The sequence below is a fragment of the Syngnathus leptorhynchus genome, chromosome 8 (assembly GCF_054491065.1).
Source record: "Syngnathus leptorhynchus isolate UIUO chromosome 8, UIUO_Slep, whole genome shotgun sequence".
Classification (NCBI taxonomy): domain Eukaryota; kingdom Metazoa; phylum Chordata; class Actinopteri; order Syngnathiformes; family Syngnathidae; genus Syngnathus; species Syngnathus leptorhynchus.
The window spans coordinates 10,753,659-10,781,089 of record NC_141202.1 but is presented as its reverse complement, the minus strand read 5'-3'; the positions used below and the strand labels follow the sequence as shown (position 1 = coordinate 10,781,089).

The 27,431-nt window shown below is 44.3% G+C and overlaps 3 protein-coding genes across 11 annotated transcripts; 1 reads left to right on the top strand and 2 right to left on the bottom strand.

Annotated features, from left to right (window-relative positions):
* Window positions 1-8: 8 nt before the first annotated feature.
* On the bottom strand, window positions 9-16,020 carry ttyh1 (tweety family member 1). 5 transcript variants are annotated; one of them, XR_015066860.1, is made up of 14 exons: window positions 12,315-13,293; window positions 10,618-10,847; window positions 8,912-9,023; window positions 7,580-7,917; window positions 7,036-7,131; window positions 6,867-6,939; window positions 5,385-5,460; window positions 5,023-5,276; window positions 4,840-4,932; window positions 4,639-4,778; window positions 4,403-4,463; window positions 2,705-2,783; window positions 1,491-2,321; window positions 9-637 (listed from the first exon to the last, which is right to left on the bottom strand). XR_015066860.1 is itself a non-coding variant. In XM_085917759.1 (14 exons), exons 1-14 carry the CDS (start codon window positions 12,447-12,449, stop codon window positions 2,238-2,240), a joined length of 1,773 nt encoding a protein of 590 aa, XP_085773885.1. In that variant the 5' UTR covers window positions 12,450-13,293; the 3' UTR covers window positions 960-2,237. The 5 variants fall into 5 exon arrangements, 3 of the variants coding, with proteins under 3 accessions (XP_085773885.1, XP_085773884.1, XP_085773882.1); XM_085917759.1 differs by lacking the exon at window positions 9-637 and having other exon boundaries at window positions 960-2,321; window positions 4,296-4,463; window positions 5,023-5,115; window positions 5,221-5,276; XM_085917758.1 differs by lacking the exon at window positions 9-637 and having other exon boundaries at window positions 960-2,321; window positions 5,023-5,115; window positions 5,221-5,276.
* On the bottom strand, window positions 13,435-21,620 carry leng9 (leukocyte receptor cluster (LRC) member 9). Of its 3 annotated transcripts, none has more exons than XM_085917764.1 (8): window positions 21,207-21,620; window positions 20,399-20,516; window positions 20,147-20,274; window positions 19,737-20,063; window positions 19,446-19,674; window positions 18,957-19,047; window positions 18,328-18,843; window positions 13,435-16,033 (listed from the first exon to the last, which is right to left on the bottom strand). In XM_085917764.1, the coding sequence occupies exons 1-8, from the start codon at window positions 21,307-21,309 to the stop codon at window positions 15,974-15,976; spliced, it is 1,572 nt and encodes a 523-aa protein (XP_085773890.1). In that variant the 5' UTR covers window positions 21,310-21,620; the 3' UTR covers window positions 13,435-15,973. The 3 variants fall into 3 exon arrangements, with proteins under 3 accessions (XP_085773890.1, XP_085773891.1, XP_085773889.1); XM_085917765.1 differs by having other exon boundaries at window positions 13,435-16,030; XM_085917763.1 differs by lacking the exon at window positions 13,435-16,033 and having other exon boundaries at window positions 16,045-18,843.
* Window positions 21,212-27,115, top strand: flcn (folliculin). 3 transcript variants are annotated; one of them, XM_085917761.1, is made up of 12 exons: window positions 21,212-21,474; window positions 22,157-22,363; window positions 22,560-22,718; window positions 22,802-23,023; window positions 23,097-23,263; window positions 23,466-23,557; window positions 23,743-23,882; window positions 23,968-24,081; window positions 24,823-24,946; window positions 25,026-25,148; window positions 25,459-25,561; window positions 25,646-27,115. In XM_085917761.1, exons 2-12 carry the CDS (start codon window positions 22,157-22,159, stop codon window positions 25,851-25,853), a joined length of 1,659 nt encoding a protein of 552 aa, XP_085773887.1. In that variant the 5' UTR covers window positions 21,212-21,474; the 3' UTR covers window positions 25,854-27,115. The 3 variants fall into 3 exon arrangements, with proteins under 3 accessions (XP_085773887.1, XP_085773886.1, XP_085773888.1); XM_085917760.1 differs by lacking the exon at window positions 21,212-21,474 and adding an exon at window positions 21,718-22,037; XM_085917762.1 differs by lacking the exon at window positions 21,212-21,474 and adding an exon at window positions 21,721-22,037 and having other exon boundaries at window positions 22,560-22,706.
* The last annotated feature ends 316 nt before the right edge of the window (window positions 27,116-27,431 follow it).

Sequence of the window (27,431 nt, the reverse complement as noted above, 5' to 3'; positions counted from 1 at the left end):
GTCTCAAGAATGTGAACTAAATGCTCAAAACGGCTTTCGAATAAACTTGTGCACTTGTGACGTGAAGATCCGATGATTGTAACTTTTTTTCTCTGCAGCTAAGCTAACATGGGAAGCCATTCTGGACTGAGCGCTTGAACGGTTTGGTGGTACAAAGTGTTGGCATGATGTCATCATAATATTAATAATAACTGCTCATGATGGGAACAAAAAAAAAAATGCAGATTACAGATCAGACTATGTGTTTGTATCAAATGACATCTTCACTAACTGGTCAATTTTTATTCCGCTGGTAATATTAGTAGCACAGTTGTTAAATTGGCTACAGTTTCACCAAAAGTGTCCTATTAGTGAGAAAAGAGCGTACACTACTCGTGACATTACAGTCAAACTAGCAATGTTAAAAAAAATAACAAATTGACAAATTCTAATGCCCATCGCTATTGATCTATGCATATCCAATAAGCGTTGCCTGTCTGTCTGTCTGTCTATCTGTCTGTCTGTGATGCACACTTGTGACTTATTGACTGACAGCCTACTAAGTTTTTAATGTTGAAATGTATTTATAATAAATTTTGGTTGTTGTTTTAACCCTCAGGTCTTGTTGCATCTTATTTCCTTTGAAGAAAATGATTTGCTAGAGGAAAAAAAAAAGAGGAAATTCAGAATCAGCGCCAAAAAATGCATAGAATAGTTTACTTGCATTTCTGATCAGAAATTTTAGTCCAAATTTGCTGACTGGCTATATGAATTAAAAAAAAAGTCATTAATATTTTTCAGATTTTAAAACAAATTCCTAACTTTATAAAAACAATGACAATTGAAAGGAATGTGCACATTTTCTCACATTTTGCTGTTATCGTGTAAATGTTGAGTTCCATGAGTGTCAAAAAACGGTTGAGCCTCAGGTTTTGATTTTTTTATTATTGTTATTATTATTCATATTAGACTCTTGAGTGTAAAAGGATGCCATTCAAAAGGAGCATTGAGAATACAAACTCAATCGGAGGGGTTAACAGGGTCGGGTGGGAGGAGGATTCAATGAGATAGATCTCCAACGTACCGTAATATACCAAAAAAAAAAAAAAGAAAACCCATCTTGAAGACCCAATGCTGTGCTATGCAATGCTTATAAAAAGTCTACACACCCCTGCTCAAATGCCAGGATTTTGTGACCTCAAAAAATGAGCGCAACATAAAGCAACCTGTATAACTCGTAAACCCAAATGAGATCATGCAAAAATGTACACTCAAATTCTGAACACAGCATCATCCCTCGAGGTGGGTGTCGACACTTGTGCAACCATATCATCACCATTGTCATTCCCTTCTCATAAATATTTTTTTCCCAAAATTGTACAGGTTAGACTTCACATTGAGCGGGAAAACATTTTTTTTTAATTATTCAAATTTTTCTACATCACCAAAAATTGGCATTTGAACAATAGTGCATAGACTTTCTTTCCCCACTGTACATTATTGCTCTGTACCTGCTGTTGCTTCATGGGATTTGTAGTTCTTTCAGGGTTCTCCATTCAAACAAGGCTCTCGTAGCCCTCAACCACGGTGATTATTTTCTTTTAAAAGAGAAATGATGATTATTATTATTATTCAGATATAGACAGTGAGATATACAGAATAGCGTAAGGTAATACACAGAAAATACAGAATTACCACCTATAAAAAGTAAAAATAAAAATATATACCGAGTGAGGGGGAACTGCATAACCATTGACAGAAAGAAAAACAAAACATGTGCTTTTGTTGCTACGTGCCAGTGCTTTTTCTACAACAATGTCATATTTTTATATATATATATATATACCGTATATATAAAACAACTTTCAAATCAATGGGTGATACATTGAAGAATATAAAACGACATAACGTAGTCACGTCAATACCATTCTCCACTTGCCTCACCACTGTTCACAGTTTACACAGTTTGGACAAACAAGGGGAGGGTTTGCTTTCACATCATACTGGCGTGCCCACAGTCCTTTTTGCTCCTGCTCCTTTATTATTATTTTTTTTTAAATAAGTGCTTCTAATCATCAGAATTGTCAGAACAAGAATACTCAGTGGTACCGACGTTAGACGCGACGCTAAAGCCTTTTTTTTTTTTTTTCTCTTTACGATTAAGTTCCGTTCCTTTTAAAGTGTCCATTCATATGAAAACTAAACATTTGTTTTTTTTTTCTTCTTCTATACATTTGCTAAGAAAAGAAAATTAGTTATCAACGTGAATACAGGTTCCTCGAATGGGCGGGGTTAGGGTGTGATTGACTTCCCCCGTAACCAGTCAGCATGCTGGGAGAGTACTGTGGGGGGAAAAAAAGAGCACAGAATGTCATTCAAACAAGGAAATGGCATCTAAAAGTCAGAAATAAATACTGATTATTTCATTTCATAAACATTTTGAACTTGGGGAAGAACTTTTGGCAAGACCAGTTTACTAATGCAGGGAGTGGGGATCATCCAAGAATTTTTTCTGGGTACAGTGGAGCCGCCCGAATTCACCGACAAACTAGGAGCTTCGTTTAACTAAATGTAGTGATTTGCCGCCATCTTTCACCCCACCACCGTCGTTTAATCCACTGATAAAAAAAAAAAAACGACCCCCGGTAGAACAACAGTTCCCTCGGTAACGCACTAGTAACCAGCGTGATGATAAGATGGCACACACAAGAACAGAGGAACTCACAGAGGGGGGTGGGGACTGCCTGTCAGTCAAGGGGAGGCTCTCATAGCCAGGGTTGCCATTGGAGGAAACGTTTGGAGTCCTGCGTAGAGAGAGTAGAAAGAGACAAGGGAAGGAGGAGGAGAGGAGAGGAGGGATGGAGGATGAAGAAGACACATCGAGAAAGACGGGACACGGTGGCGGTGGTGGCACAGGAGTCGAGGGCAAGGTCAAAAGGGAAGAGGGAGAATCAGCGGTTAGAGATCAAGCGCACAAAGCACAGCTCTCGCTCTCTCGTTCTCACTTTCAGTCGCCGTGCATCCCCGCTCATGACCGGAGGTGCGGCTGGCTCGTTTGTATGCATTTCAGTTGCCGTAACGAGCCAACGCGTGAGAAAAGCAGGCAAAACGTTTTGGGGCGAGTCACTCGACAGACGAGCGGACTCATTCGGCTACGCGACGGGTTAGTGCCGCTTATGCAATCCGTTAATCGTCGGGAGAATTTCCCTGAATCGGTCGGAAAGAAATGATGTATTCGTTGTGACATTAAGCGATATTAGCTGTAAGGTGTCAAATTTGTTACTTAATACATTTTCAGATATATTTTTAATGCGGCGTGTAAAAAAAAAACGATTTGAAAGCTTATGTGTACATTGAGATATGTTTTGAAGTAAGTCAAGACAGAACAACTCATTCGACTGCTTAATTGTGATGCGGACAAAGAATGTACGAATACATAAAAGCAAACGTCTTGCCGAAGTGGGACTGTTGCCTAAAATAGGATGTTAGACGTGTGAGGGGTCATGAAGAGAAAAAAAATGTCAGGAGAGATCACAGTGAGGAGACAAGTGATGACGAGTGATGCGGAGGGTGGAAAAGGTCGGTACCTAGACGGCTTCTCTTGCCAAATTACCCGCCCTGAATTCCCTTAAAAAAAAAAAAACACAGCATTGGTCTTACTAGGTGGAGATCGTGACGCTGCGATTTCAAGTTGGGGGGGGGGAGGAGGGGACTGGAAATAAAAAAAAATAATAATAAAATCAAAGCGGGCCTGCGTCGTCTGTCCGGGAAACACTCGAGACAGATGGACGTAATTGGACAGACACACGGGCGGGCGGGCGGACAGACGGACGGACAGACAGACAGACAGGCCTCCGCAGTTGTGTCCGCTCCTCTGTCTACACTGTCGTCCATGTTGACCTGTCTGTGTGTCTGTCTGCAGAGGAGCAACTAGTGCTTCGTGTGTAAGGAGCGCGCTGGGCTTCCTCTTATGTGTCCGAGTTACAGTCGAACTTAGATGTGATGAGGGGGGTGGGGGGGGAGTGACGTGGAATTGAAATGCGGACTGACCGGTCACCACATTAGGTACACCTACACAATCCAGTGAGAGCAAGTATTAAGATAGTATCTACTAAAGCTAGCAAGCTAGTAGCGAGCTAGCCGGATATAATAGATAGCCCTCCTCAGATTGTGTAAGCGTACCTAATATTGTGGCAGGTCATGTAATATGTGAGTCTACATATGCTTTTCTGGACTCTCCTGCAATATCTGGAAGCGTCTGTCTGTCTGTTTGTCTGTCTGTCTGTCTGCGTGTCCGTGTGTCTGGTGTTACTCACGGGAGGGGCGGCGCGCTAGAAAAGGGGGGTGTCCACCCGGCCCCCGGGTAATTATAGAAGGGGGCCATGGCCCCGCGCTGAGACCCCGAGGCCGTCTGTCTACGTGCCTGATGGGAAGTGAAGGGGTCCTCACTCTCGCTGTCCGAGTCCTCGTACTCTTCCGATTCACTGGCCAAACGGCGCCCATGGAAGAGAGAGAGATGAAGATGAGTGAGAATGGATGGCTAACATAGAGAGGATGAAGAAAAGGTCATGTAGCGTTCATTCGTACAATCAAACAACGACGGCGAGAAGGACAAAACCGGGTGCAGGGGCAACACGAGAACTTGCTTCCATCCCTTACCTTGGAAAGCTCCTCCAGGCACCGGGCAGAGAGCAAAGAATGGCAGTGAAGGCCAAAGCCGAAAGGAACGAGTAAAGGGAGAGGTAGAGGAGTCCCTCCATCCCATCGTAGCACAGACCTTTCAGTGAGTCGATGTAGTCCTACGGGACGGATACGTTCAAATCCTTCCAATGAGTCTTCAAAACAAATCAGTCTTCTTACCTTGTTGAGGCCTCGGCAGTTGAGCAGGGCCACCAGCTGGTGGAAGTTTCCCTCAGTGCTGTTGAGAATCTGTTGAACATCCCTGAGTGCTTTCTGCGAGGAAAGCGTCCCATGAGGTGAAAATGGTGACAGGCAGAGCAAGCGTGTTTTTTTTTTTTTTTTCCCAGGATGACTCAAACCCACCTCAGCTTTGGGGAACTGTGTGAGGGCGTTACGTTCCACACTGGAAAGGTGTGTGTGGATGTTGGACAGCGCCCTCTGGGACTGGGTGAGGATCTGAAGACAGAGAATGAAGATTGAGAAGTATTTCATGACACTAAGGAGGAAATCTGGTTCATAGGTCACATGATGTCTCAATAGCAAACTTGAAGGTCTTTGTACCTGCTGGAACGGACTGTTCATGCGTCGGCTGCAGGTCAGGTAATAATCCAGCACGTCTGAGTGAGGGACACAAATGAGGTCATGTGGGAGCAGAGGAGGAACAACAACCATTTTTTTTTTTTTTTTTTTGGTTTTTTTTTTTTGTGGGAAGCGGCAAGGGGTACCTGAGCTGGTTCCCGTGTTGAAGTTTGTAGAGTTGAGCACAAACAAGTTTGGATCGGTGCAAAAGTCGCTGAGAGCCTGGCAAAGAAAGGGAAAGAAGTGGAGGAGGGAGATGTTAGCAGACACGCTGACCGGGTAACATACTTCCCTCCTGACAAATGTGATGGGATGCAGATGGCAAGCTGCCACAAATTCACGCAATGCTGCTGCTGCTGTCCTCAATAAACCCGTAGCAGCCTCGCATGTCTTTCCATTCACGTGAGCTCCCCGAAACCTTATCAGAAACATTCATACCATATCTTAATATTTCATTGTTATCAGGCAGAAAGTTTTCAAGCGAGGTTACTTGTATATTTTTTCTCAAATTCATATTACTGATCTGTCCCCACATTGTCCACATTATGAAGCAATTTAAAGTGTTGAAAATAGCTCGTGAACATTTTTTTTAACTCTTGAATTCTCAAAGCCGCATTGTCACTTCAAGATTGAATACCTGTCTGTGTTTTGGCAGTAACAAGCGGAAATAGGTGAGATACATTTGAGCAAAGCTGTTATTTTATTCCTTCTATCGACTTTAGATATAAAATATTACAGAGTGTCATTTTCCTTTATTGGTTTTCTTCGGGAGGTTGGAACAGATTCCTGGCATTTGCACTCACTTGACTGGGGAAAGATGATTTGAGATGTGAACTTTTTTTTTTGCCTGCTGGTATTCTGTGAGATTTTTTTTTCGTTTTTTGGCGATATATCGTACTGCACCCTGCTGTGTGCACTCACCAGAAGAGGGAGCGATAGTCCCGCACAGCAAGGCCCACTCAGGCGAGTAAACGTGGCCATTGAGGACAGAGTGAACCGTGCCGGGCCACAGCGAGCCCTTTGTTTCCTTATCGCTAGCCAGGGACAGAGCGTCTCTGTGTGGCCTAACAGGCTTTGGGACATCTCCCGCCAGCCCCGAGAGACACAAAACAGGCACCAGAGCAGAAAAACAGCCACTATTTGGCCTCTTGACACATTCTTTCACGAGGAACGCTGGAAATGGATGTGAAACGCTCCCTCTGTAACCCGTTACAAACAAATGTCGAAAAAAAAAAAAGGTTTCGACTTCCTCTTGTTCGCAAGTTTCACTCTGGTCTGCCCTTTTGCATTTGATCCGAGAGAGGCCTCGTGGAGAGCGACGGGAAGCCACTGCTGGTTCCTCGTCTTTCTAACCCGTCCTCCCTCCCTGGCTCCCGCCCGGAGCACTTCCCTTCATCTTCCATCTTGACGTCGCTGAGCCAAACGCCCACGCCGCCGCGCACTTTGCTCGCAGACGCTCCTCGTGCACGCTTGCATTGAATTTTTAATCTCTGCCCCATTTTCCTTCCTTTTTGGGGCTATGCCATCACTGCGGCGTTCCCTACGAGCTTCTCGACTCCACACAATTCCCGCTCTAACCAAGTATTCGTACTTCGATCCAAGGATGGGTTTTTACTGGGCCCACTCACCACCACGGTGGCCGTCTCCAAGCCCAGTGAGCCCCAACTTAGGAAGAGAGCCAGCCAGGCTAGCACCGTCATTCTGTGGGGGGAAAAAAAAAAAAAAAGCAGAAACACGTCAATGGGGGAGGGGGGGACACACGTGCGGATGAAGATGCAAACGTGCGCGCTTACTCACAAAATGAGCAGCCATCGAGCTTGCTTGGCCAATCCGAGCAGGATGAAGAGACACACGATGAGGTCGAGCAGCAGCAGCATGACGTATGACAACCACCTAAAATAAAAACCACAAAAAAAAGAATTTTTATTTTACAAGGTTTAGCTAAAACATGCAAGTACAGCCCTTCCCTTTCCTGACGACAGGAATGTGCGGTTAGGATGTGACGGAAAAGGTCCCTCAAGTGCATCATTTCTCTGTCTGTTTAAATTTGGTTTGTTTATGTTAAGACGCACTCAAGTCCGGCTGTTGGAGGATCAAAAAAAAACCTCGCAATAAACTGAGAGAGATTGAATGAGTCCCAAGTAGAAAATATGTGGTTAAAAGCAAAGTGGAAAGTTTTTAATGGATGTGCGGTTTGGTTGAAGTAGTAAAAAGGAAAAATATATTAAGACTTTTAAAAGGGTCTTTTAAGACTTTGTGAGTTAACAATAAATTTGAATAATTAAAAAAAAGAAAAAAAAACAATGAATTTGAAATATATGTTTGTCTGGGCTGCCCTTACCTGTAGTCCTCATTCATCATTAACGTGTTGGCCGCCCAGCCAGGTGAAAAGGGGCCGGGCATGAGGCCGCCCGAGGGCGCCACCGTGGGGGCCACTGAGGGTGGTACCGGGGTCAGAGGTATAATGGAGGCCCCGCTGACGCCGCTATCATTGCCCGCTCCCGCGTCCAAGCCGAACCGTGCCACAGAGATGGACGAGAGGAGGCTGATGACGTTCTCGGATAACCTCCGGCAATTCCGCGTGGAAACCAAGAAGGGTTTGCTGCCCGTAAACATCTCCTCCATTGTGGTCAGCGGGCCCGAAACGGACAGCTGCAGACCGTTGATTGTATCGGAAATCTGCAGAGGGAGGAGGAGGAGGATGTGAGTAAACCACAAATTTGAGATGCTGTAACGTTGTGGTCGGATTTGGGACAGACAAGTGAAGATTCCTTTGTCCGAACCGCAAGTGTGCTTGAAGTACTTGAGTCAGTTTCGTCTAAATTTTTGGAATTCTTGTAGTCTTGGAGCACAGGGTGTGAGTAATTTTGCAACCTCTCTAGCTCACAAATGGACACAGTTAAAAATCGCAAAATATTGATTCATTCTCACTTCCTGAATAAATATCCAAATACCTTTGTCCATATAATGTCTCACTTGGGCGCCTTATTCCCAATTTTTTTTTTTTCATGTCAACTCTACTTTAAAAAATTCACAATGTAAGCTCAGCCCAGCTATAAAGCACAGGAGAAATGGTTGGGGATTTTTTAACCCCCCCCCTTTATCTCAAAGCTCTTTTTACGTGGGTGCTTTGAGATGTTTATATAACAGAGTCAATGAACCAGACATCTTTCTACCTATGTGTGTGTTTAAGTCTAGCATCCTCCTAATAGTGCAACTAAGATCCAATTGGATCAACAGCACCTGTACTCAGCTGGTCCCGAAGGTCATAAAACATTCAGCGTAGTTCTATTTCTTTCTTGCCGTGCAAGCGCACTTCGTTTCCACACGCCCGACTCACTGTGGGTTGCTGCTTTTATTGCAATCATCTCGATTCACTTTTGACTCCACACTATCTTCATTGTGTTAATTGGTGACGTGAAATTCACCGCCCACCATCGGATTTGACCGATGTGAAACGCGAACAGAGTGCTCCGGATGGAGAACAATTAGCAAAGTGACACAGCAACCACTGTTTGACCAGGGGAGGGAGGAGGAGGAGTGGGGGGGTAATCAATCAGAGAGACATTTGTATGCCATTTTCTTTCACACTCAACACACACACGCTCGGCAAGCAGCGTCAAGCCGGGCAGGGATTCTGCGTGACATTTTACTTGCGGAGAGCACCACTCACCAGCAAATCGATGGAAGCTAGCGTGTAATTGGCAGTGAGAAGCGACGAGGTCAACTGATACATCCCATCATTAGCCTCGCTGTTGCCATAGAAACCGATGCCTATGGCAACACTGCAAAAGAGGGAGGCAGAGGAGAAAGAAGGGGAGGGGGGGGGGAAACGTGAAAAGACCGTGGGAGGTGTGCGCGCACATGAGAGCAGATAGCAGAGGCGTGAAGTGTCGCGTTGGACTGTACATTTGAAATAAATGAGATGCGGGCGAGGATGCCGTTCGTCTCGGATGAATGCGCAAATCAAACAGATGACGGGGGGGAAAAAAAATAAGCAATGGAAATGTAAACCGTAGCAACAGATTTACATACATTTCTTTGATTCAAAAATTCAGATTAAGACTCGGGCCAGCTGTTTGTCAAATCCCCTCTGACCAGAGACGAATGGTATGACCCAATCTCCCATATAATGTGACCCAGATTATTACGTGTGTGTGTGTTGTGCATTGAAAGCTGCCAAATGAGAACGTCACTACAAATCACGTTGGCTGATTTTTCTTGAAGGCAACATGTAAAAAAACATCGCAAATAATTATCCAGCTCATGTGATAATAACCGATTACAATTATAAGAGGCTCCATAAGGGGGAGACACGGACTGCGTGTATAGTTTCCATATGATGACATCATTAGGATCGGGCGTGTACATCAGTTCAAGCGTGCAGATGGATTTTACTTTTCAAAATAGGTTTAGTACTTTGATTGTAGTTTTTTTTTGCATTGGTTACATCAGTTACAGCCACATTAGTAAACGAATAACATGAATTGAAAGTGATACGGTTAAAGTTAGGGATTGTCCCTTGGGAAATGTCCACATTGAAGCAAGGTGGATACAAACGGCCAGCAGGTTGACACTACGTTTATATCGGCCCGGAACGTTTCACTGATGTGACTTTTGCTTCTTTCTAAAGCAGAAAGTTAAAATTAGAAAGTTATGTATGTGTGGTCGGTCGGGTCACGGGATGAGGTTGACAAACAAGAGCACAGATGACAATCAGATGTCAAATGTCAGATGTAAAAAAAAAAAGCGCGTGATGATGAAGACGATGACAACGTGATTCACAACTTTGCTGCTACTGCCGCTCAACCTAACGTACGCACCACTCTATTGCAATGATGTCACTTCCTGATTTGGATTGTGGAAATTTGGAAACGGTACTGACCGAATTTCACCAAGTATCTTTTTTGTTTTGTTTTGCAGCACGAGATTATGAAAAACAGCATTGTGGGAGATTAGGCTACTAGTGACATATAATTTTTGCTGGTATGAAGAAGAAGGCCTTTAATTATAATATTAATTATAAATAACATAATTTATAGTGTATATTGTATATCACAAAATTACAAAAGATATATATTCACAAATGTATTTCAGCATCTCCTAGTTTTTGTTGAAAATATTGGATGTCATCCTGCTGTTTACGCCTACAGAACTATCAGTTCATTTTACAATCAGATGATGTCTACCTCCCTCGGAATTTCTCCACATCACAAGAATTCCTCCGAATACTCACTTTGGAATGTCTTCACCGCCCGACCCTTCCAGATTGATCAGACGGCAATTAAAATTAAAATTTCCTCCCAATCTAAGCGGTCAAGGCAGCACATCGCCACGACAACACCTGTTTCAAAACGACACGTGTGTCCGCCTCCTCACCAGCACAGCGTGACAGACGCCACGGCCACCCACGTGACGCAGCAGATCCCTCGACCCTTCTTGCCGCCGTAGCCGTGACCCGTGCTACCGTCTTCGTCCTCTTCCTCCTCCTCAGATCCCTCGCCGCGGTCGCCACGGTGACAGCAGCAGTAGTGTATGAGGAAGGACAGAATCACCAAGAGGGAGATAACCAGGGCGATGGCCGATAAACTGGATAAAACCAGCAGGGTCTACCAGAAAGAAGCGTGATAAAAGACAGTTCTTCAAAAATGTCCCTTTAGTTGTGTTTTTTTAAATCACCACAATTTGCACATAATGAAAATGAAATATGATGATGTCAGGCGAGTTTTCTTTTTTTTTTTGCGACCAGCGGCTCACTGCGGAGCGTTCGGCTATCAGACGGAGTCTGATGTCACTAAGCCATATCAGGCATTTGATCGGACCTTGTGTCATCAAGTCAACATTACTGAAATGCATTTTTCAGCGAACAACTCCCCCGTATTATCCTCTCATCCGTCTGCCCGTCTGTCACTCCCGCGTATTCCTCCGCATCACTCTGTCTCACCTCCTCTTCCCCACCGTCCCGCTTTCCCCACACTCCCTCCCTTTCTGTTTCCCCCACTCTACCCTCTCATTCCTTTCTATCTATCCACAGCGCCTGGATCTCTATTAATAATCTGTGACCTACTTAAATACATTCAGTACGAGTCTCGCTCACTGCCGCCGCTGGCTGACTCGCTGTGAGCCTCCCCCAGCCCCGGACTTCTCCGCAGCAACCTCTTCGCATTACTCATTCCCTTCTCTCTTTGCCTTCGCATAGCACTTTAAGTCGCTTTTGTCTTTGTGTTCTGCAGGATGATTTGCACACTCTCTTTCTCTCTGTCTTTTTTTTTTTCATCCCCTCTCACCACCATCACCAACATCCTCCCTTTTGTGCCCTAGCAAAGTCACAAGCCTGCACTGTGAGACAGTTTGTTTAAGACGGGCGAGACCTTCTATTTTGCATGTCAAAAGCGCAGAGATTCGCATCCGTGCAGCCCGGCGGCAACTCTGATTTTTACGCGCAAGTTGATAGCGGGATGCGTGCACGCACAAGAGCAGGTGCAACTGAGTGACCTAGTAGTAGAGCATTGGGGAAAAAAAAAAAATCCTACGCAAGATGGGGAATGAGTCAAGGCAGTAAATCAATTTTTACAACATATGTAACGCATTCTCCAAAAAATAAGCACTCTATAGAAATATACGTTATAATAAACATACAACATACTGAAATAGAGTGTAAAGAATTAAACAGATTGTGTTTTATTATTATTTGGGTGTAATGCCACCATCAACCACTAGATGGTGGTCAAGATAATGTACATTTCAAATAAGAAATAAAGAAAATGTAAATATTTCAGCACAGCCTAGTTTTTTGTCAACAAATTTTTAACGTCAGCTGCTGTAATCCTGGTTTTTATGCCTATACACAGCAGCGGCTTCATTTTATAGGCACTCAATTTATAACTTTGAAAGCAAGAGTTGCATTCAGGGACTTCTCGTATGATATGACACCGATTGCGTGACATCACTGAAAGCGCAGTGTGTGCAAACTTCACCGCACCACTGAATGTGTGACCTAGTGACAAGTGTGTGTGTGTGTGTGTGTGTGTGTGTGTGTGTGTGTGTGTGTGTGTGTGTGTGTGTGTGTGTGCTACCTGCTGGTACTCCCAGCTGTCAGGGGCAAAAAGGTTGTCCCTCATTTGCATGGTGAGGTCCAACCGAGGGAGAGCGTGACACATCCGCACCCATAGCGAAGGGGTATAGCTGGGCACCGTCGTCATGGCAGCCATTGTACACCGTCACTGGGGCCCCTCCTCCACCCTGGGCAAGTGAGAAAGAGAGATTTCAGGGTCACCGCGACGTGAGGCGCCACCGATGCGAAGGGAGATGAAGGTCTCGCCGAGGGCGCCGCTGAGGACCGAGGACGACGAGGTCAGCGGCCAACTTTTACGGCGGCCGCTTCCCCAGATTTAAGACTCGCTATCACCTGGGAGATGGCAGGGTCAACGTGTCAGCTGTAGTTACATAGAAGTGACTCTTGGGTGAATGTTCATGTTTATATGTTTTGAAAGAAATGGGACGCAACCGAATGATATCATTTTTGAATTGCATGAGTGAACATCCTCCTCTCGTCGTGTACTGTATCTAAACTTCCCTTCGCTGAATTCATGTTGATCTTCTTCAGACAACACGAGTGAATCAATGCCTCTGCCGGTTGCAGCCAAGTAGGCCGCTACGTTTTGCCTCAATTGATTCTAGACATGACTAATCAATTGTAGCAACACAATCGACAGAATTCTTAATGGATCCTCGGTAATGCACTTGCTTTGTCTTGTTTTTAAATGAAAAGTTCTTTCTATTGTTCTGCAAGTCTTTGACACAATACTTTTCGATACAGTTCAGCAATATAATTTCAACCCATGCGGGTGTCACTCACGTTTGCATGTTCTTGAGTCTGCAAATGTGCTGAGACGGCGGCTTGTGGCTCAGCGGCGCAAACCGTTTTGCCTCATTTGCAATGCAACTGATCAATTCCATGTGATCGATACAATATAAATTATTGAATAACATGCCCGTATGGTCTACAAAAAACAGCAAATTGAATTGCGCTAAAGCTACATGTAACCCATAAAACTCGATTGATTTTTTTAAAAATCTTTTTGACAGAAAAAGCTAAACTGAATGACTGAACTTATGTAGTTGCACAAGTATGCACACCCTCTCAAAACTGACGTGGCTTGGTTTTAGCATGAACCAATCACATTCAAACTCACATTAAATGGGAGTAAGTGCAGATTTGTCACGAATAAAAGTGCCTCTAATGTCCCTACAGATAAAGTTCCATTGTTCTAGTAGGCTTTCCCTGACATATAACCAAATATGGCTTTGCGTCTAGTTAAGTCAACACATGAACAAATAACTTTAATTTCTGCTTGATCAAACCCATAATAATAGAAATAAACAGTCATTTTTAGAAGGGTATTATAATAGATAATAGCTTTTGTTATTTTTGCACAGACCGGACGCCATATGGACTAGCATGGCTTATACAGAGCGGCTGCAAAAGTATTATCAAGGGGAAGAACACTATTTTATGCAACCAGAGCACGATAGCACAAGAAAGACATTTGATTTTGGTCTCTCTACTGTTCAGTGTCTTTAAAGCTGCCCGAGTGGGCTCAAAAGTAGGGTAAACACAAAAGGACAAATCCGGTTTGCCAAAACAACCACTGGGATCCAATGGGGGGAGGAGATGGGGGGACAGGGGGCACAGCCTGGTAGGCGTCTGATACCGGCGTCTCCGTGTGTGAAGAAAAGGCACATTTTACAGAGCACAAAGCGTTAAATCACGCTTGCGTACAAAGCAGGCATGCAACTCTGAATTTTTGAATGTTACTTTAAATGTTCAATTGAATCATTTAGTGTCACTATTATGCATTTGACACCGCAGTCGATATTCAAGACTGAATAGCTTTTCAGCCTCCCCGTCGATTCACACAGCACGTCATTGTGTGAAATACTGTCCAAGATAAAAGTTTGGATTCAGCTAAATGTCGAGGCCAAACAATTTCCTCTTTCAAACTCTATGATGAGTTTGAAAGGCTCGCCCATAGGCCGGATGGGGCCGGCGTTAAGCGCGTCTCAATAAGCTCGTTGGTCCTAATGGCTCCGGCAGCCCAACTGTTACAAATCAAATTGTTGCCAACGCTCCATTTCACTTATTAAAACGGAAGCGGAAAATCTTTTTTCATACACGCAGAATAACTTATCCGAGCGGTTGAGCTCTGCAGGCTGGTCAGTGATTCACTGAGAGGGCGGGTGTCAAACTTTGGACAATTCAAGAGGTGAAGGGAAATTGCAAAAGTATGCACACCCTGTGCAGATCAGCGTAATGGTGTCAATGTGAGCCGTTGTCTGTCTCTATACGTGTCCTTTAATTGACTGACAACCAGTCCGGGATATAATCTCCATCTTACTTCTGACTCTCAACAGGATAAGTGTTCGAGAAAATGGATGGATGGATTTTCCACACTTAGATTGACAGTTTTATTTGCTCTACCCGATCTACTTTTATGATCCGAGCAATTAGGCAAATGCATAGTAGGATTCAATTCAGTTATATTTCCCCATGTCCATTTTTTTCACGGGTCACGTTGCAACATTTACAATCCCAATCTAGACGTTTAATGTCTATGTCTGACTCCATACCAAGAAGAACACAATGGGGAGGTGACAAATGAATCCAACACCTGAGTGGATATGTAAAAAAAAAAAAATGATATGAATCACCTGTTTGCTGCATTTATGGAAGTTATTAGGCCAAGCTAACAAGGAGATGATGGAAGCGAGGGGGTGGGTGGTAGATGACAGCAGTTACTCAATGCCTGTCACACGCTGAGAGCCTCACGTTGACACCACGCCCCCCGCCCCACCATCGGCTTGTTATCTTGCCTCTTGCATAAGTGAAGACGAATAAATGTGATTTGGAGGCTGAGGAAAAGGGGTTGGAGACTCCAAGATGTCTGAATGTGCAGCTGGTAGGGAGAAACGAGCCATTTTGTGTGGCAGCTAATGAGGACATGCCGACGATATTTGTTATGACGGAATATGTATTATTTTTGGGAAAATATTTGCGGCTGTAATAACGCGCGTACCATTGCCCTCCCGTTGTCAGTAGCCGACGGCGAGAAACAGTAAGCGGCACTTAACAACAACCTTTGTCGACGAGAATTTACAGGAGGGCATTAAAGGCTTATGACACACTCCATCAGCCAGGGGCAAATTCATCAACATTTTGCTTCATCTCGTATGCAAAGCCTCCCCGGAGTCCCAATAACTCCACGTCCATTTTTTCGTCGACATTCATCTGCGTGATTAACGTCGACTCCTGACGGCGCGCGCTCGCCTCCAAAAGTGAGTGCAGCTGACCGAAAGGTAAGTGAGCGCAGTCAGTAAGTCGGCACAAATCAGTGCACGAGAGTACGACACGGCAAGTTGACAGAGACAAAATAGATGGCACCTCCCCACCCCAAAAAAAAAAAAAAAAAAAAAAAAAAAGAGTGGATGCAATGAAAGCATCAGCATCAATGCAGCATTTACTGCATCTCATTGCAATGACATAATGAGCCATGTTTTAAATGGGTCGGGCGCAAAATATCCATGAATGCATCTCAAAACACATTTTATCGTCATCCACAAAAAAAAATATTGAAAATAGATTGATGGTAAGATTGATGCATTCCTTACCTTTGACAGTTGCGTTGGATGGCTTCTCTTGATGCTCTGCCGCTTTTCGCCGCTGCTCGTGTAATATTTACCCACTCAAAGTATACTGCCAGCAATCAACGCCTGATGCTCTTGCAAAAACATCCTGCTGGGATTAAAAAAAAACACAAAAAAAACTCGAAGACATGCCAAAGAATTTGTCAAAATGTGGCAGAAGGGGTGGCAGAGCAATTGGCGAGAAAGCGCGAGTAATTCTTGCAGCAGCTGAAATATTAAAGAGCCAATAATTGCATGCTTGTCGAGTGACAGCGGAGAGCCGCTCGCGTTGATGGATGGGAGAGGAGCTCTCAGTGAGGACGAGCGAGCGAGAGAGCGAGCAGGAAAGAGAGGGAGAGCGAGAGAGCGAGAGAGTGAGGGAAAGGGGGATTAAGATTAAGGAGACACCCCTCGGGGACCCTTTATCATTTCATTGTTGCCCTCCGTATCTTAACGCCCAACACCATGTTGCCTGAAGATAATTAATCTGTTAACGGGGATTTAATGGAAGGAGGTTGCAGGGGGGTGGGGAGGGGGGTGAACTGCTTCTCATTCCGACCCCTCTCCCACCGCCCCACATCAACCTGACCAATCTCTATCCGGAGCAACACGGAATGAACCTTGACCAGATTAACATTTTTAGCAATTCGCTCACATGCGAGATGCAAAACAGTCCGCTGCTCGCCAAGGAGGAGAGCTAATGTACTCGAGAGATGCACATTCAATGAGTGTAAGTGGCAGCTAAGCACTCTGGTGAATGCCAGGGAAGGGGTGGGATGTTGGAAAAGGTGGTGGGGAGGGGGGGGTGGGGATTCCCAGAGTGATGCCGAGAGTGAACAATGAAAGCAGTTTGGCATGGAGGTTGCACAAGAGTGACAAGAAGGAGAACATGTGACCACACGGACAAAGTGATGAGGTGGGAGAATTGAGGAGGGGGGCATTGCAAAGTGAACAGAGGAGGGGAAAAATAAGGGAGGGAGGGGGGCGCTGGTTTTCTGTGTCACTGAAAGAGAGTGGGGGAAGGGAGATAATGCAAGTGAGCCAGTGAGGGAGCAAACAGTAGCGAGCCAGTGAGCATGCCCACTGACTCATATGGAGCCCATGGAGTGTGTGTGTGCGTGTGTATGTGTGTGTGTGTCTCCAAAAGGAAGAAGATGAAGACAGAAAATGGCGTTACACATGTAAGAGCTGCTCGACCACGACGCAACGCAATTCAGGCCATCACGTCAAATAGGTCCAGTTGACACTTCAAGACTTTGACAATAGGTGGATTTTAATTCGCTTCCCCCCCCCCCCAGCCAAAAAGAGAGAATAATTTCACCTGTGGAACACAAGCCATTCAATATTCATTTGAAAACAGATTGTGTAAATCAACGCTGGAATCATGAATACATGCACTTCGGCAAAGTCGTTGAGGTACAGTCAAGTAAAGGCAATCTTTTTGCCTCGTAAAGAATTTATGAGACGCGCATAAACATTTATGGCAGGTGTATATTTTGTGTCAATAAAGTGCGTTGATTGTACAGTAAGAAGTGAAATATTCGTGAAAGGCACTATTAGAAGGGAAAAAAATGGATACTCACTATGCCTAGCGTGATCTCCCTGAGTCACTTTCTTGCAGATTTTTATTTTTTTATTAATCGATATTTTGGAAAGAATTTTTTCCTAGTTTTTATGTATAATCTTAAAATATTAATTTGACCCCCGATAAAAGTATTCCTTCATCTTGCTCACTCAAGCTCAAGTGCTGTTGAACAAAGTAGTTTATATGCAGCTGTCCTGCAGCCAAGCACATTTTTTACCCTTCATTAAATCCTTTTTTTTTTTTTTTTTTTTAAACACATTTAAAAAATTAAACTTGTTCAAATCTAACGCCCAAAAAACAGCTCAATCATGTTCACAAAATTTTGGTACCCAGCGATATAAAAGTTAAAAACCTTCTAAGGCGCACATCGAAAGATGTACTCATGAGTGAGCTCATGAGAGCCGATACAATGGCCTTGACGATGATAATAATACACACTTATGAGAGGTATTCATTTCACAATATGGTTATTGTTATGAGTGCAGTAGTGCACTGAGCCGTTTCGAATATTTTGCCGCCCCATATCAGAATGATGCCGTGAAGCTCTTTCGTTGAATTATTAACTCATCAAAACTGAGCGTGACTATCCTTCTAAATGAAGATTTGATGATACGTTTTTGATATCGAATCTCATTGTGTTGTTCGGATGTCCCTAATGAAGAGTCCAGAGTGCACGGTTGAAGTAATCCCAAATGAACTATCGATTATCGAAGAGTCACGGTGCATACGGTCTCATAAAAAGCGCCGGCATCTGACCCGCCGATGACGCAAAGGTGCAAGGAGTTGACAGGCAAACGGCCAAAATGTAAACCTTTGCCCACCTTCAGGTCGCCCGCGCCGTCAAAGATGCGCTCGCCCTCATTGTCCCACACCTTGGCCAAAGTGAGATGGTAGCGCGGGTTGTAGGAGTCCCTGTGGAGCAGGCCCTCGTTCCTGTAGGCTTCCTGCAGGCCGCCGTTGAGGTGCTGGAGCTGAATCTGAGGCTGCGGGCTCAGGTACAGCACCCTGCCGTTGAAATGCTTCAACTTGACGGGAAAGCTCACCGCCACTGGGGGGTTGCGATCCAAGTGGGCAAAGCGGCGGAGGATTTCAACGGCGGCCTCCACTTGGGCCTGGTTCTGCAGCACCAGCAGGCACAGGGTGACGTGCAGCTTGGACGAGGGTTGCCAGTGAGGGGCGGACGACGGCAGGAGGGCGACGATCTCTTCCCGAAGTAGCTGGAAAGAGGCGAGGATGGCGGGAGTGTTGGCCCTGAACGTGATGAAGTGGGTGGCTTGTTTTTTGGGGGGACGGCGACCGCGGTTCTCATCCCTCTGCTCGAGAGGCGTAAGGAGATACTGGGGGCATAAAAACAGAAAACAATCCAATGTGTTTGAGTGGACAATACACCTGGCAATTAATAGGGGTGCGGCATCTATGAAAGCAAAGTAATACAAGGAGATATACCTACCAAATTGTTCTGGCCTTCAAAACTTTCTTCCCATTCATTTATGTCTCCGTCTATTAAGCTCTGTCCATTTTTGTCTGCCGAGGCCTTCGAGCTACAAAGCAAAACAGAACATGAACAAGATAACTCAAGAGAGCCTCTCGGGATGTTGCAAGGCTTGACAATTCAGAGCAAGGCGCTCGTTACATAACACGTAGCTTGACCTCGTGCGTGTTAGTCCTCCTGCTGCTTGTGGAGGCTGTGCTAGAAAATCTCAGTTTCAGAACAAGGATTTGCAAATAATTTTAGGAGGTCCAATCCTTTCTACGCACCATACCCACCAAAAACATTTTTTTTTTTTCAAAAATAAATACGATTTACCGTGTTGTGTCACAAAAGTAAACAAATCATTGAGTGATTGGAACTTGGCGCTCTTTGCAAAAGAATTCTGGATGAATAAAAGGGAGCCAGATGTGATTTGCCATCTATTTTCAGTGAGGACGAAAAGCAGACCTGTTCGGGGCCTCCTCCGCAAGGCTGGCCGACGCCTGAGCGACTTGTGCTGACTCAGCGCTCTGAGCATTCATCTCATTGTGCTTGTTGTCCTCCAGATGTGTGTTCTCAGCGTGAGTACGCTCCATTCCCTGACCGACAGCGGCAGGTGGCTGCTCTCTTGTCGTTTCACCGTCATCCAAAGTTACTCCCGCCTGTTGCTCTTGGTCGTCAAACTGTGTTTCTTCTCCTTAAAGAAAAAAAAAAAAAGTCAGCGTGCAAACTGTAAGCGTAGCAGTCCTCGTTACTTACCTTCTACTTCCTCCTGCCCTCCAAAGGGGGGAGCCAGAGATTGACCGGTAGAGCCAAACACCCTGTCAGTCCTGCTGTGGCGGTCCCAGACGCGGTGCCCTCTATAGGTGAAGTACTGGATCCTGTGTCTGGGGAGGGCAAGCTCGGTGGCGTAGTCGCAGTCACAAGGGCTGGTGTCCCAGTTGAAGTCACAGAAGGGGCGCTCCAGCACACCCAGGAAGCGGTCCACGTAGCCCACTACAAATTGGGACGCGTCCACCGAGGAGTCCCAGAGGATGCGAGAGATGACGTCATCGGCCGTCCGCATGCGAGGCTTTTTGTTGACGTCTGAGGAGCGGGCGACAAGGTACCGAGATGGTGTTAAGGTTGAGAGAAAAGCAACATACCGCGATGCATCAAATAAAAATGACCTTTTCCCTCATCTTCTTTTGGTTTTGCTGTTTTGTTCTTATTGGTTTTCTTCTTCTTTTGTTTCTCTTCATCAAGTTTGTCCTCCTGGCCAGGAAGAATCACGTCTGCAATAGCAACTGCTGAGTCACTGTAAAGGAGATGAAGAAAATTAAGATTGTCTAAAAATACCACAGTATGGCAACTCCCTTTACCGCATGTTTATGCCTATCTACACACAAGCAACAAAATTACAATTGAAAAAAAAAACTTACACTGAGCTACTGGTTACTTCACAGATCAGCTGGCTTGACCTGTGAGACATACGACATCTGACACCAAAGTGACACTTTCCCTCCAGGAAGTACGGGCACACGTCGACTCCTTTCTCATCTGTCGGAGACGTACAGGGAGAGACAGCGGAGAGGTCAAGAGATGTGTCAGTATTTCTGCGCTGTATTGATTCTCTCATAGGGGAATAAAAGAACGTGTACAAAGCAGACAAAATAGTCAGATAAACAGACACAAACACAGTGACACTCGTGTTACATCAGCATGAGTTTCTTGATTCATGGAAAAGGTGGTTGTGATTCATCTTGCCGTAGCAAAACAAAACATTTGACACAATATTTGTCATAGATAATTCTGTTAAAAAAAATAGGGGAATTTAATATGAAAGCATATTTTCCAGACAAACGTGTGACATCATACTTGTTACCATAAAAAACATCAGTAGCAAAACACACAAACACTTTGTTACTGTATTTGAGTAGATTTTGTAGATATTTGTACTGTGCTTAAATACTTTTTTTTTCTGATCAATTATTTATTTCCTACATGTTGTTTTGCTCTTCTTTCACTGAAATGAGTGAAGCCATTTTGTGAAGGGCTATTTTTTTCCATTGTGACAGGTTATGTTGTATGTACATGAAATAATTTTTTTATGTTTGTCCCTAAATTCATTTCAGAGTTAGTAAATTCTTTTTACACAAGTAGCGGTACTTCTACTTAACTACAGCATGTGAGTGAGTACTTTTGCCACCACGGAAGAATACCCCATAAATTAAACCTGTTATGACTTACCTCTCTTGTCATCTGGGTCTGCTGGACTTTCTGATTCGCTTGTGTCCATTTGGACAGCAACATTCTTTGCGCTTGAGAGAGCCTCTGTACATTCTGACGCCATGCTGTTCGTTCAAAAAAATAAAAGGAGTAAAATGCCGAGTCACAGTTTAACCTTTTGAGTTGTTTGACAGTATCCTAAACCGAAACTGACGCACTTAAAGGCGAACTATCAGTATTGGAACAGGGGCTAACGCGGAAGTGGCCGGAAACAAGTCGAGGCTATACGGTAATAAATAAGTCATGAAAATACATATAATATTTTGAAGATAGTGTCAAATGTGTTAAAGGACAACATAAAATAATGTTTTTGCTGCATTATAAACCTTTTTGTATCAGTTTTGCTTGAATTCACCCATGACCTCGAGTTTGTCATACCGTGGGGAATTGTGGGTAATGTAGTGTGCATTTGCTTCGTTTCAAATATGCGTCGTAAACGTGGTGCAATAACCAATATATTACACCAGTAGTACTAGTAGTAGTTGTAGTTCAAAATTATATATGATTCTGTAGAATTCATTGCAGTTGAAGAAAAAAAAAAGTGAAAACCGCAATGTGTCATTTGAGTTCGAGCGCGTGACTGTCCCTCACATGACGTCATGCTAGCGCTAGCAAAACAATGCGGAGGTAAACACAATAGAAGCTAGGCTGTGCTGCAGGCAAAAAGAGACTTATTTCTGGTTTCATTTCTTGAAAATGCTGCTTATTATGCGATGTATTTCCGGAATACGGCGAATAATAATTTTTTTATAAAATAGCAAACTGTCTTCAGTAAACTTCCCTACTTCGAAGGTGAGTCAAGCTGTCAAATCGTGGAAACAACCCTGTCATACCCCAATGCTGATTTTATTGTTTAATATAACTCTACTGAAACAATTTAACTTTCTACTTCGAACTTCCTCTCCGTTCAGATGAACGCACTGGTGGCTCTCTGTCATTTCTGTGAGCTCCATGGACCGAGAACGTTGTTCTGCACCGAGGCTTTGCACCCCCCGTCCCCGTCGCCTTCCTCCCAGGCAGGCGTTGCAGTGCCCGGGGACAGAGATGTTGACCGGGACGGTGAAGGACTCACAATGAGGGCTAACAGTTCAGCCGCACAGAGGGGAGAAATGTGTGAGGTGAGTTCCATCGAGGTTTAAGCTCACGGTGCTTGCACACGATGGATTTGACACATGAAATCAGTTTCCTGTTAGTGATGCTGCATTTATGGTTGACTCGTGTCATATGCATTTCACTCAAAGTCAGCTGTCACGGTCTGTCACGAAACAACATAAGATGTTCAGTCATGTGTTCCTCTTTCCCGTTGCCTCACAGGGTTGTCGCTCCCTCCCTGCATCTCACCCAGGCTTCATGAGCATTGACGACGAGACGGGCATCCGCTTCGTGAGCCACCAGCATCCCAGAGAGCCGCAGCTCTTTAGCGTGGTGCGTCAGGCTTGCGTGCGCAGCCTCAGCTGTGAGGTAACTGGTGACGTATGTCTACTTGTAACCTTTACTATGTCCAACTTTCACCTCAGTGTGTCCTCATACCTCCCAATGCATTTTTTTTTCACAAGGTGTGCCCCGGTCGCGAAGGGCCAATTTTCTTTGGGGACGAGCAACACGGTTTTGTGTTCTCGCACACATTCTTCATCAAGGATAGTCTCGCCAGAGGCTTCCAGCGCTGGTACAGTATCGTCATGGTAGCCATGGACAGGATCTACCTCATTAACTCCTGGCCTTTTTTGTTACGCCACCTTCGACTGACCATTCAGAGTCTGCAAAGCACCGCCCTGAAGGTTTGCCGAATGCAAGCATTGTCATTCCAAACACAATCTTATGAGCTCACTGTTATTTTTGCGACTCCCTCAGGTGTTTGACAGCGAGCAAGGCATTTGCCCGCAGCGCGCAGTGAGGATGAACAGTGTGTTCTCGCCCGCGGTGTTCCCGCACCAGAGGAGCGGCAACGCCGCCCGCTCACTCACGTCTCTCACTCAGCATCCCAATCTCTGGGCCAGCCTGCACTCGTCTTTCAGCTGGTCAGTCAGTCGTCCACATGTAGCATAGCAAGATCCAAATTTTAATATATTTTAATACTGTTTGATGTATTTGTATTCATTTATTCCCCACAGTCTATTTGTTTAATTTGACAGCATTTCTCTTTGTTTCTCTGTAATAATTTCGTATGGATGTTACATTCTGCTGATTAATCCTTAAATTTGTGCTTTTCCTCCTTTCCAGGCTGCTGAAGGCCTGCGGTAGTCGTCTGACGGAAAAGCTGCTGGAAGGAGCCCCTACTGAAGACACGCTCGTGCTCATCGAGAGACAGACAGGTGACTAAAGCCAAGGAGTTGGTGTTTTGCAATCAGTCTTGATTTTTGTAAATATCCTAGATGAGTATCTAAACATGGAAAACCGTTTGAGCTTTTATTCATTGTCCTTCAGATCAAGTTTAAGATTTATTACTAAAGCCAATTCAGCGCACTAATAGAATCTCCATTTTCTCTGTTTCACTAAGAACAAGAAGAAGAAATGAGCTGCTGGGAAGGAGCCGAAGGAGGCGTTTCCAAGCCACAAGCGCAGCAACTAGACGGCCAAGCGGCTCATGACGATGACTCGCCCGGCCCCAGGTTTAAGTCGTTGAGGCATCTGAGACAGGTGAAGAAGGAATTCAGAAAGCGCTTTCACATGACTCGGTTGTGAGCTTCTGTGAGTCACCGTCTGCTGTGCGTGGTCCTCACAGGCGCTCGGAGCGGCTGAGTTCCGGCAGGTGGCGTGGCATGTGCTCATGGGAAATCAAGTCATATGGAGAGGCGCCGAGCCCAGACTCATCCAGTCTGCTTTCGCTGTACTCAAGGTATGCCAGGGTGTATCTTGAGGACTCACTTCCACTGTACTGATTATTTCGATGTGAATTGATGCCGGGAATATTGACCACAAAAAAAATGCTGAGGCGGGTAACTGAGGTTGGTCAGAACATTTGATTAAAGCCATCAATTAACCCCCGAAGATAATGACTGGCATTTGTTATGATTGTTGGTTTTAATACCCGCCTGTTGGTTTAATTATTATTATCGAACATAGTTTCGTATCCTGATGTTGCTCCTTCCACGCCTCAACTTGCGTTGCTGACGTGCTTCTGCGAGGAACAAGCCAAAGCACGCAGCTGTTATCAGCTCATAGTGATTTTTCTTTTTTTTTTTTTAAGTGAAGCACAAGCAACAACTTTGACTTCACAAACATCGGAAACGAAGTTAAATGAATCTGCACCTGTGCGTTCCCATCGGATTTTTTTCAGGTTATTGCGATTAGGATAAAATGACTTCCAGTATGTCCGCTCTGACTCACATGACTTTCCGGGTAATCTCGATGACCTCTTATGACTGGTGCTGGCCCATTGGGTGCTTTTGATATGAGTAGACGTTTACCAATTCACATCTTTGTTTTTCCTCCCCTGGAATTTTTTGGGGCGGTATCATGAGTTTCTTGAGAAGAGAGGAGTTTTATGAATGGAATTTATAGTGAGCTGTCTCGTAAAGGCGTCAATCAAAACAAAGCATTATTTTTTTTATTGTCTATGTCTGTTCACTGGCATCAGACGCTGCTTCCGGTCGGCTGCGTGCGTTCAGTTCCCTACAGCACTCACTACGAAGAGGCCTACAAGTGCAACTTCCTGGGGCTGAGTCCAGATGTGGCCATTCCAGCCCACGTCATCTCTTCAGGTAAAACGCAACCACGGGAGGACCGGCAGAAGAAAGCCCAGCAAATGAAAAGTCTTCCTTATATTTGTGTTTCCTGTAGAATTTTCAGTTCTGGTGGACGTCATCTCAGACACATGCTGCCAAAGTCCACTGACAGAAGAAAATATCTGCTCGCTTTATCAGTTTATTATGAGCAGCGCCAACACACAGCCCACAGACAGAGGTGAGCACAGTGTGTCGTGACACTAATAGCGTCAACGACTTCCACATTTAGCTTAGCAATGCACAGACTAGCATTGAAATTGTCTTCATGCCCGTTTATACTGAATAATACTGAAGTACCACAAAATAATGAGTAAACATGGCAAAAACTTTGACCCTACCCTAGTAATTACTTCCTCTGAATATGACAGATAAAAAAAATATACAAATAAAAGTCATCTTTGTCCTACTCAATATAACAAAGAAAAACCAGAATCCAAGGACAGCCATGTGATTATTTATGATTTATTTATGATTTGTTTCTCATCCAGGCCCGACGTTACTCAACAAACTGGAGGTGGCACTGTCCAATGAGAACTTGTCTGTGGACGTGGTGTCTCACTGCTTGCTTTGTTTGAAGGAGGAGTGGATGAAGTAAGACACCCCAAATTCTTTTGACTCAGATTCACACGTGCCATCCCTCAACACATAACGACGTGTTCTCACTCCTCCTTCCAGCAAGGTCAAAGTGCTCTTTAAGTTCTCCAAAGTGGACGGACGAAGCCGGGAGGACACCCAGAAGGTTCTGGCTCTGCTCGGCACCACGGGGCCCGGTGAAGAGGACAACGTGAGGCTGCTCAAATTCTGGATGACGGGACTTAGCAAAACTTATAAGAGCCATCTCATGAGCGCCGTCCGGGGAGGGGAGAGGAGCCCCAGCCAGTGACAAAGATCGAAAGACTCAAACGTTTTCTACCGGAGAAAGGAAAGTGAAACCAAGAACCTTTTCATGCCCTCATGTTTTCACTAATTGCCTCGCTTTCCTGGAATTGAATGAAGAGACGCGCTGGTTTTTCTCTCTAACTAACAAGCATTGCGTATGATCATTTTGCACCTGAAATCAGACTGGAATTGTACTAATAATTCCATTTTAATTTATTACAAAACGAATGTTTATTGCTTTGGAAATAAAATGATTGACTTGACATGAATGGTGTCAATTCATCCATTTTCTTTAGTGCTTATCCAAATTAGGGACAGCTACAGTTCATCCCAGATTTGAACCTTAACTGTGAAGCAGAGGTGCCGACCACCACGAACCCACCCAGCTAGCCAACTTGGATGACGTTGTTGTATTTGTTCCACAATTAGTGCCCTCTTGTGGCAAAAAAAAAAGGGCCGAGTAGTGAAATTGAGCAGGAATGCTGCTCCCACGCACTTGTTTTTTCTTTTTTTTTTTTTTTTTGGGAGGCTTTGAGTACACCACAAATCAAAATTGATTTAAGCAGACGCACTGTCTGGTTCTACTTCAACTGCTGTAAGCGAGCACATTGCTTGCATGTTAGCAACTTCCAGCTAAATTACCCCCAGCAGTCTTGATCCTAATGAGCCACATCTTGGAGTACATTTTAAAAAATAATTTTTACAGCATTTGCTGACATGTGCACATTTTGTCAATAAAAATAAAGCAAAACATATGGTTGATAAAATTACAAACAAAAGTAGGAGGGGTATGTACCTGTGCAAAGTGTGTGTCGCATGTAAACTCCAAAATGTGAACGCTCTCGTGAAAAAAAAGAATCTGTTTCTGTTTAACAAGGTCCAAATGAAAAATTCACATTCACGATTTGCGCTGGTCCCGCTAATCACTTACATATTGACACCAAAAATATGCATGTGTGGATCCAAGAAGAAAAAGGGTCGTCATATTATACACACATGATTTAGCTGCAGCGTAGGCGGTAAGGTTGCACTGTAACAATTCCTTCGAGAGTCTCTTTTTGTTTCTCATTTTCTTTGGAAGGCACACTCCATGCAATAATGCGAGAAAAACATGTTTGGTTACGTGTAAATTCAAGCATCATAACTTTAGGGAACTTTAACTTGTTGATGAGATGTTATCTACTGTTAAAACTACTTGGCGCGCAGTTTACATATCGAATACTTCAACGGTTTTATGGCGAGTACTTCTGAGCATTTCTTTCATATCCATGATCTCTAGTTTATGGTCCATGTACTGATTTGTTCTTTGTCTTTGCTAATAAAACAAATGAAGCAAAATGGTGCTCTACTTGACATCTGCATGCTATTAGCTAGCAAAAAAGAAAAGCTAAGGCTACGAAAGAACATGTACTTTAAGATGCATCGTAAGGATATCAAATAAATGCTCAAATTACCATCCGACCTTTCTGGATGCTAGCTGGAACCACTCACTCCCATTGATGACCATACGGAGATTGTATCAGGTTTTGGACCAAGCTTAGCTATTGCACCCAATTCAGTTTTGACTCATTCACTGCCATTG

Excerpts from the sequence above, each read along its gene's own strand:
- ttyh1 (XM_085917759.1), bottom strand. The coding sequence starts at position 12,449 with ATGGCTGCCATGACGACGGTGCCCAGCTATACCCCTTCGCTATGGGTG. Across the intron at positions 6,940-7,035 it reads GCTCGATGGCTGCTCATTTT|AATGACGGTGCTAGCCTGGC; the intron begins GTGAGTAAGCGC and ends TTCCCCCCACAG. Across the intron at positions 4,933-5,022 it reads CACAGTTCCCCAAAGCTGAG|AAAGCACTCAGGGATGTTCA; the intron begins GTGGGTTTGAGT and ends CTTTCCTCGCAG.
- leng9 (XM_085917763.1), bottom strand. The coding sequence starts at position 21,309 with ATGGCGTCAGAATGTACAGAGGCTCTCTCAAGCGCAAAGAATGTTGCT. Across the intron at positions 20,517-21,206 it reads AGACCCAGATGACAAGAGAG|ATGAGAAAGGAGTCGACGTG; the intron begins GTAAGTCATAAC and ends CGTCTCCGACAG. Across the intron at positions 18,844-18,956 it reads TTGAAGGCCAGAACAATTTG|TATCTCCTTACGCCTCTCGA; the intron begins GTAGGTATATCT and ends TTATGCCCCCAG.
- flcn (XM_085917761.1), top strand. The coding sequence starts at position 22,157 with ATGAACGCACTGGTGGCTCTCTGTCATTTCTGTGAGCTCCATGGACCG. Across the intron at positions 23,024-23,096 it reads TGCAAAGCACCGCCCTGAAG|GTGTTTGACAGCGAGCAAGG; the intron begins GTTTGCCGAATG and ends CGACTCCCTCAG. Across the intron at positions 25,562-25,645 it reads TTGAAGGAGGAGTGGATGAA|CAAGGTCAAAGTGCTCTTTA; the intron begins GTAAGACACCCC and ends TCCTCCTTCCAG.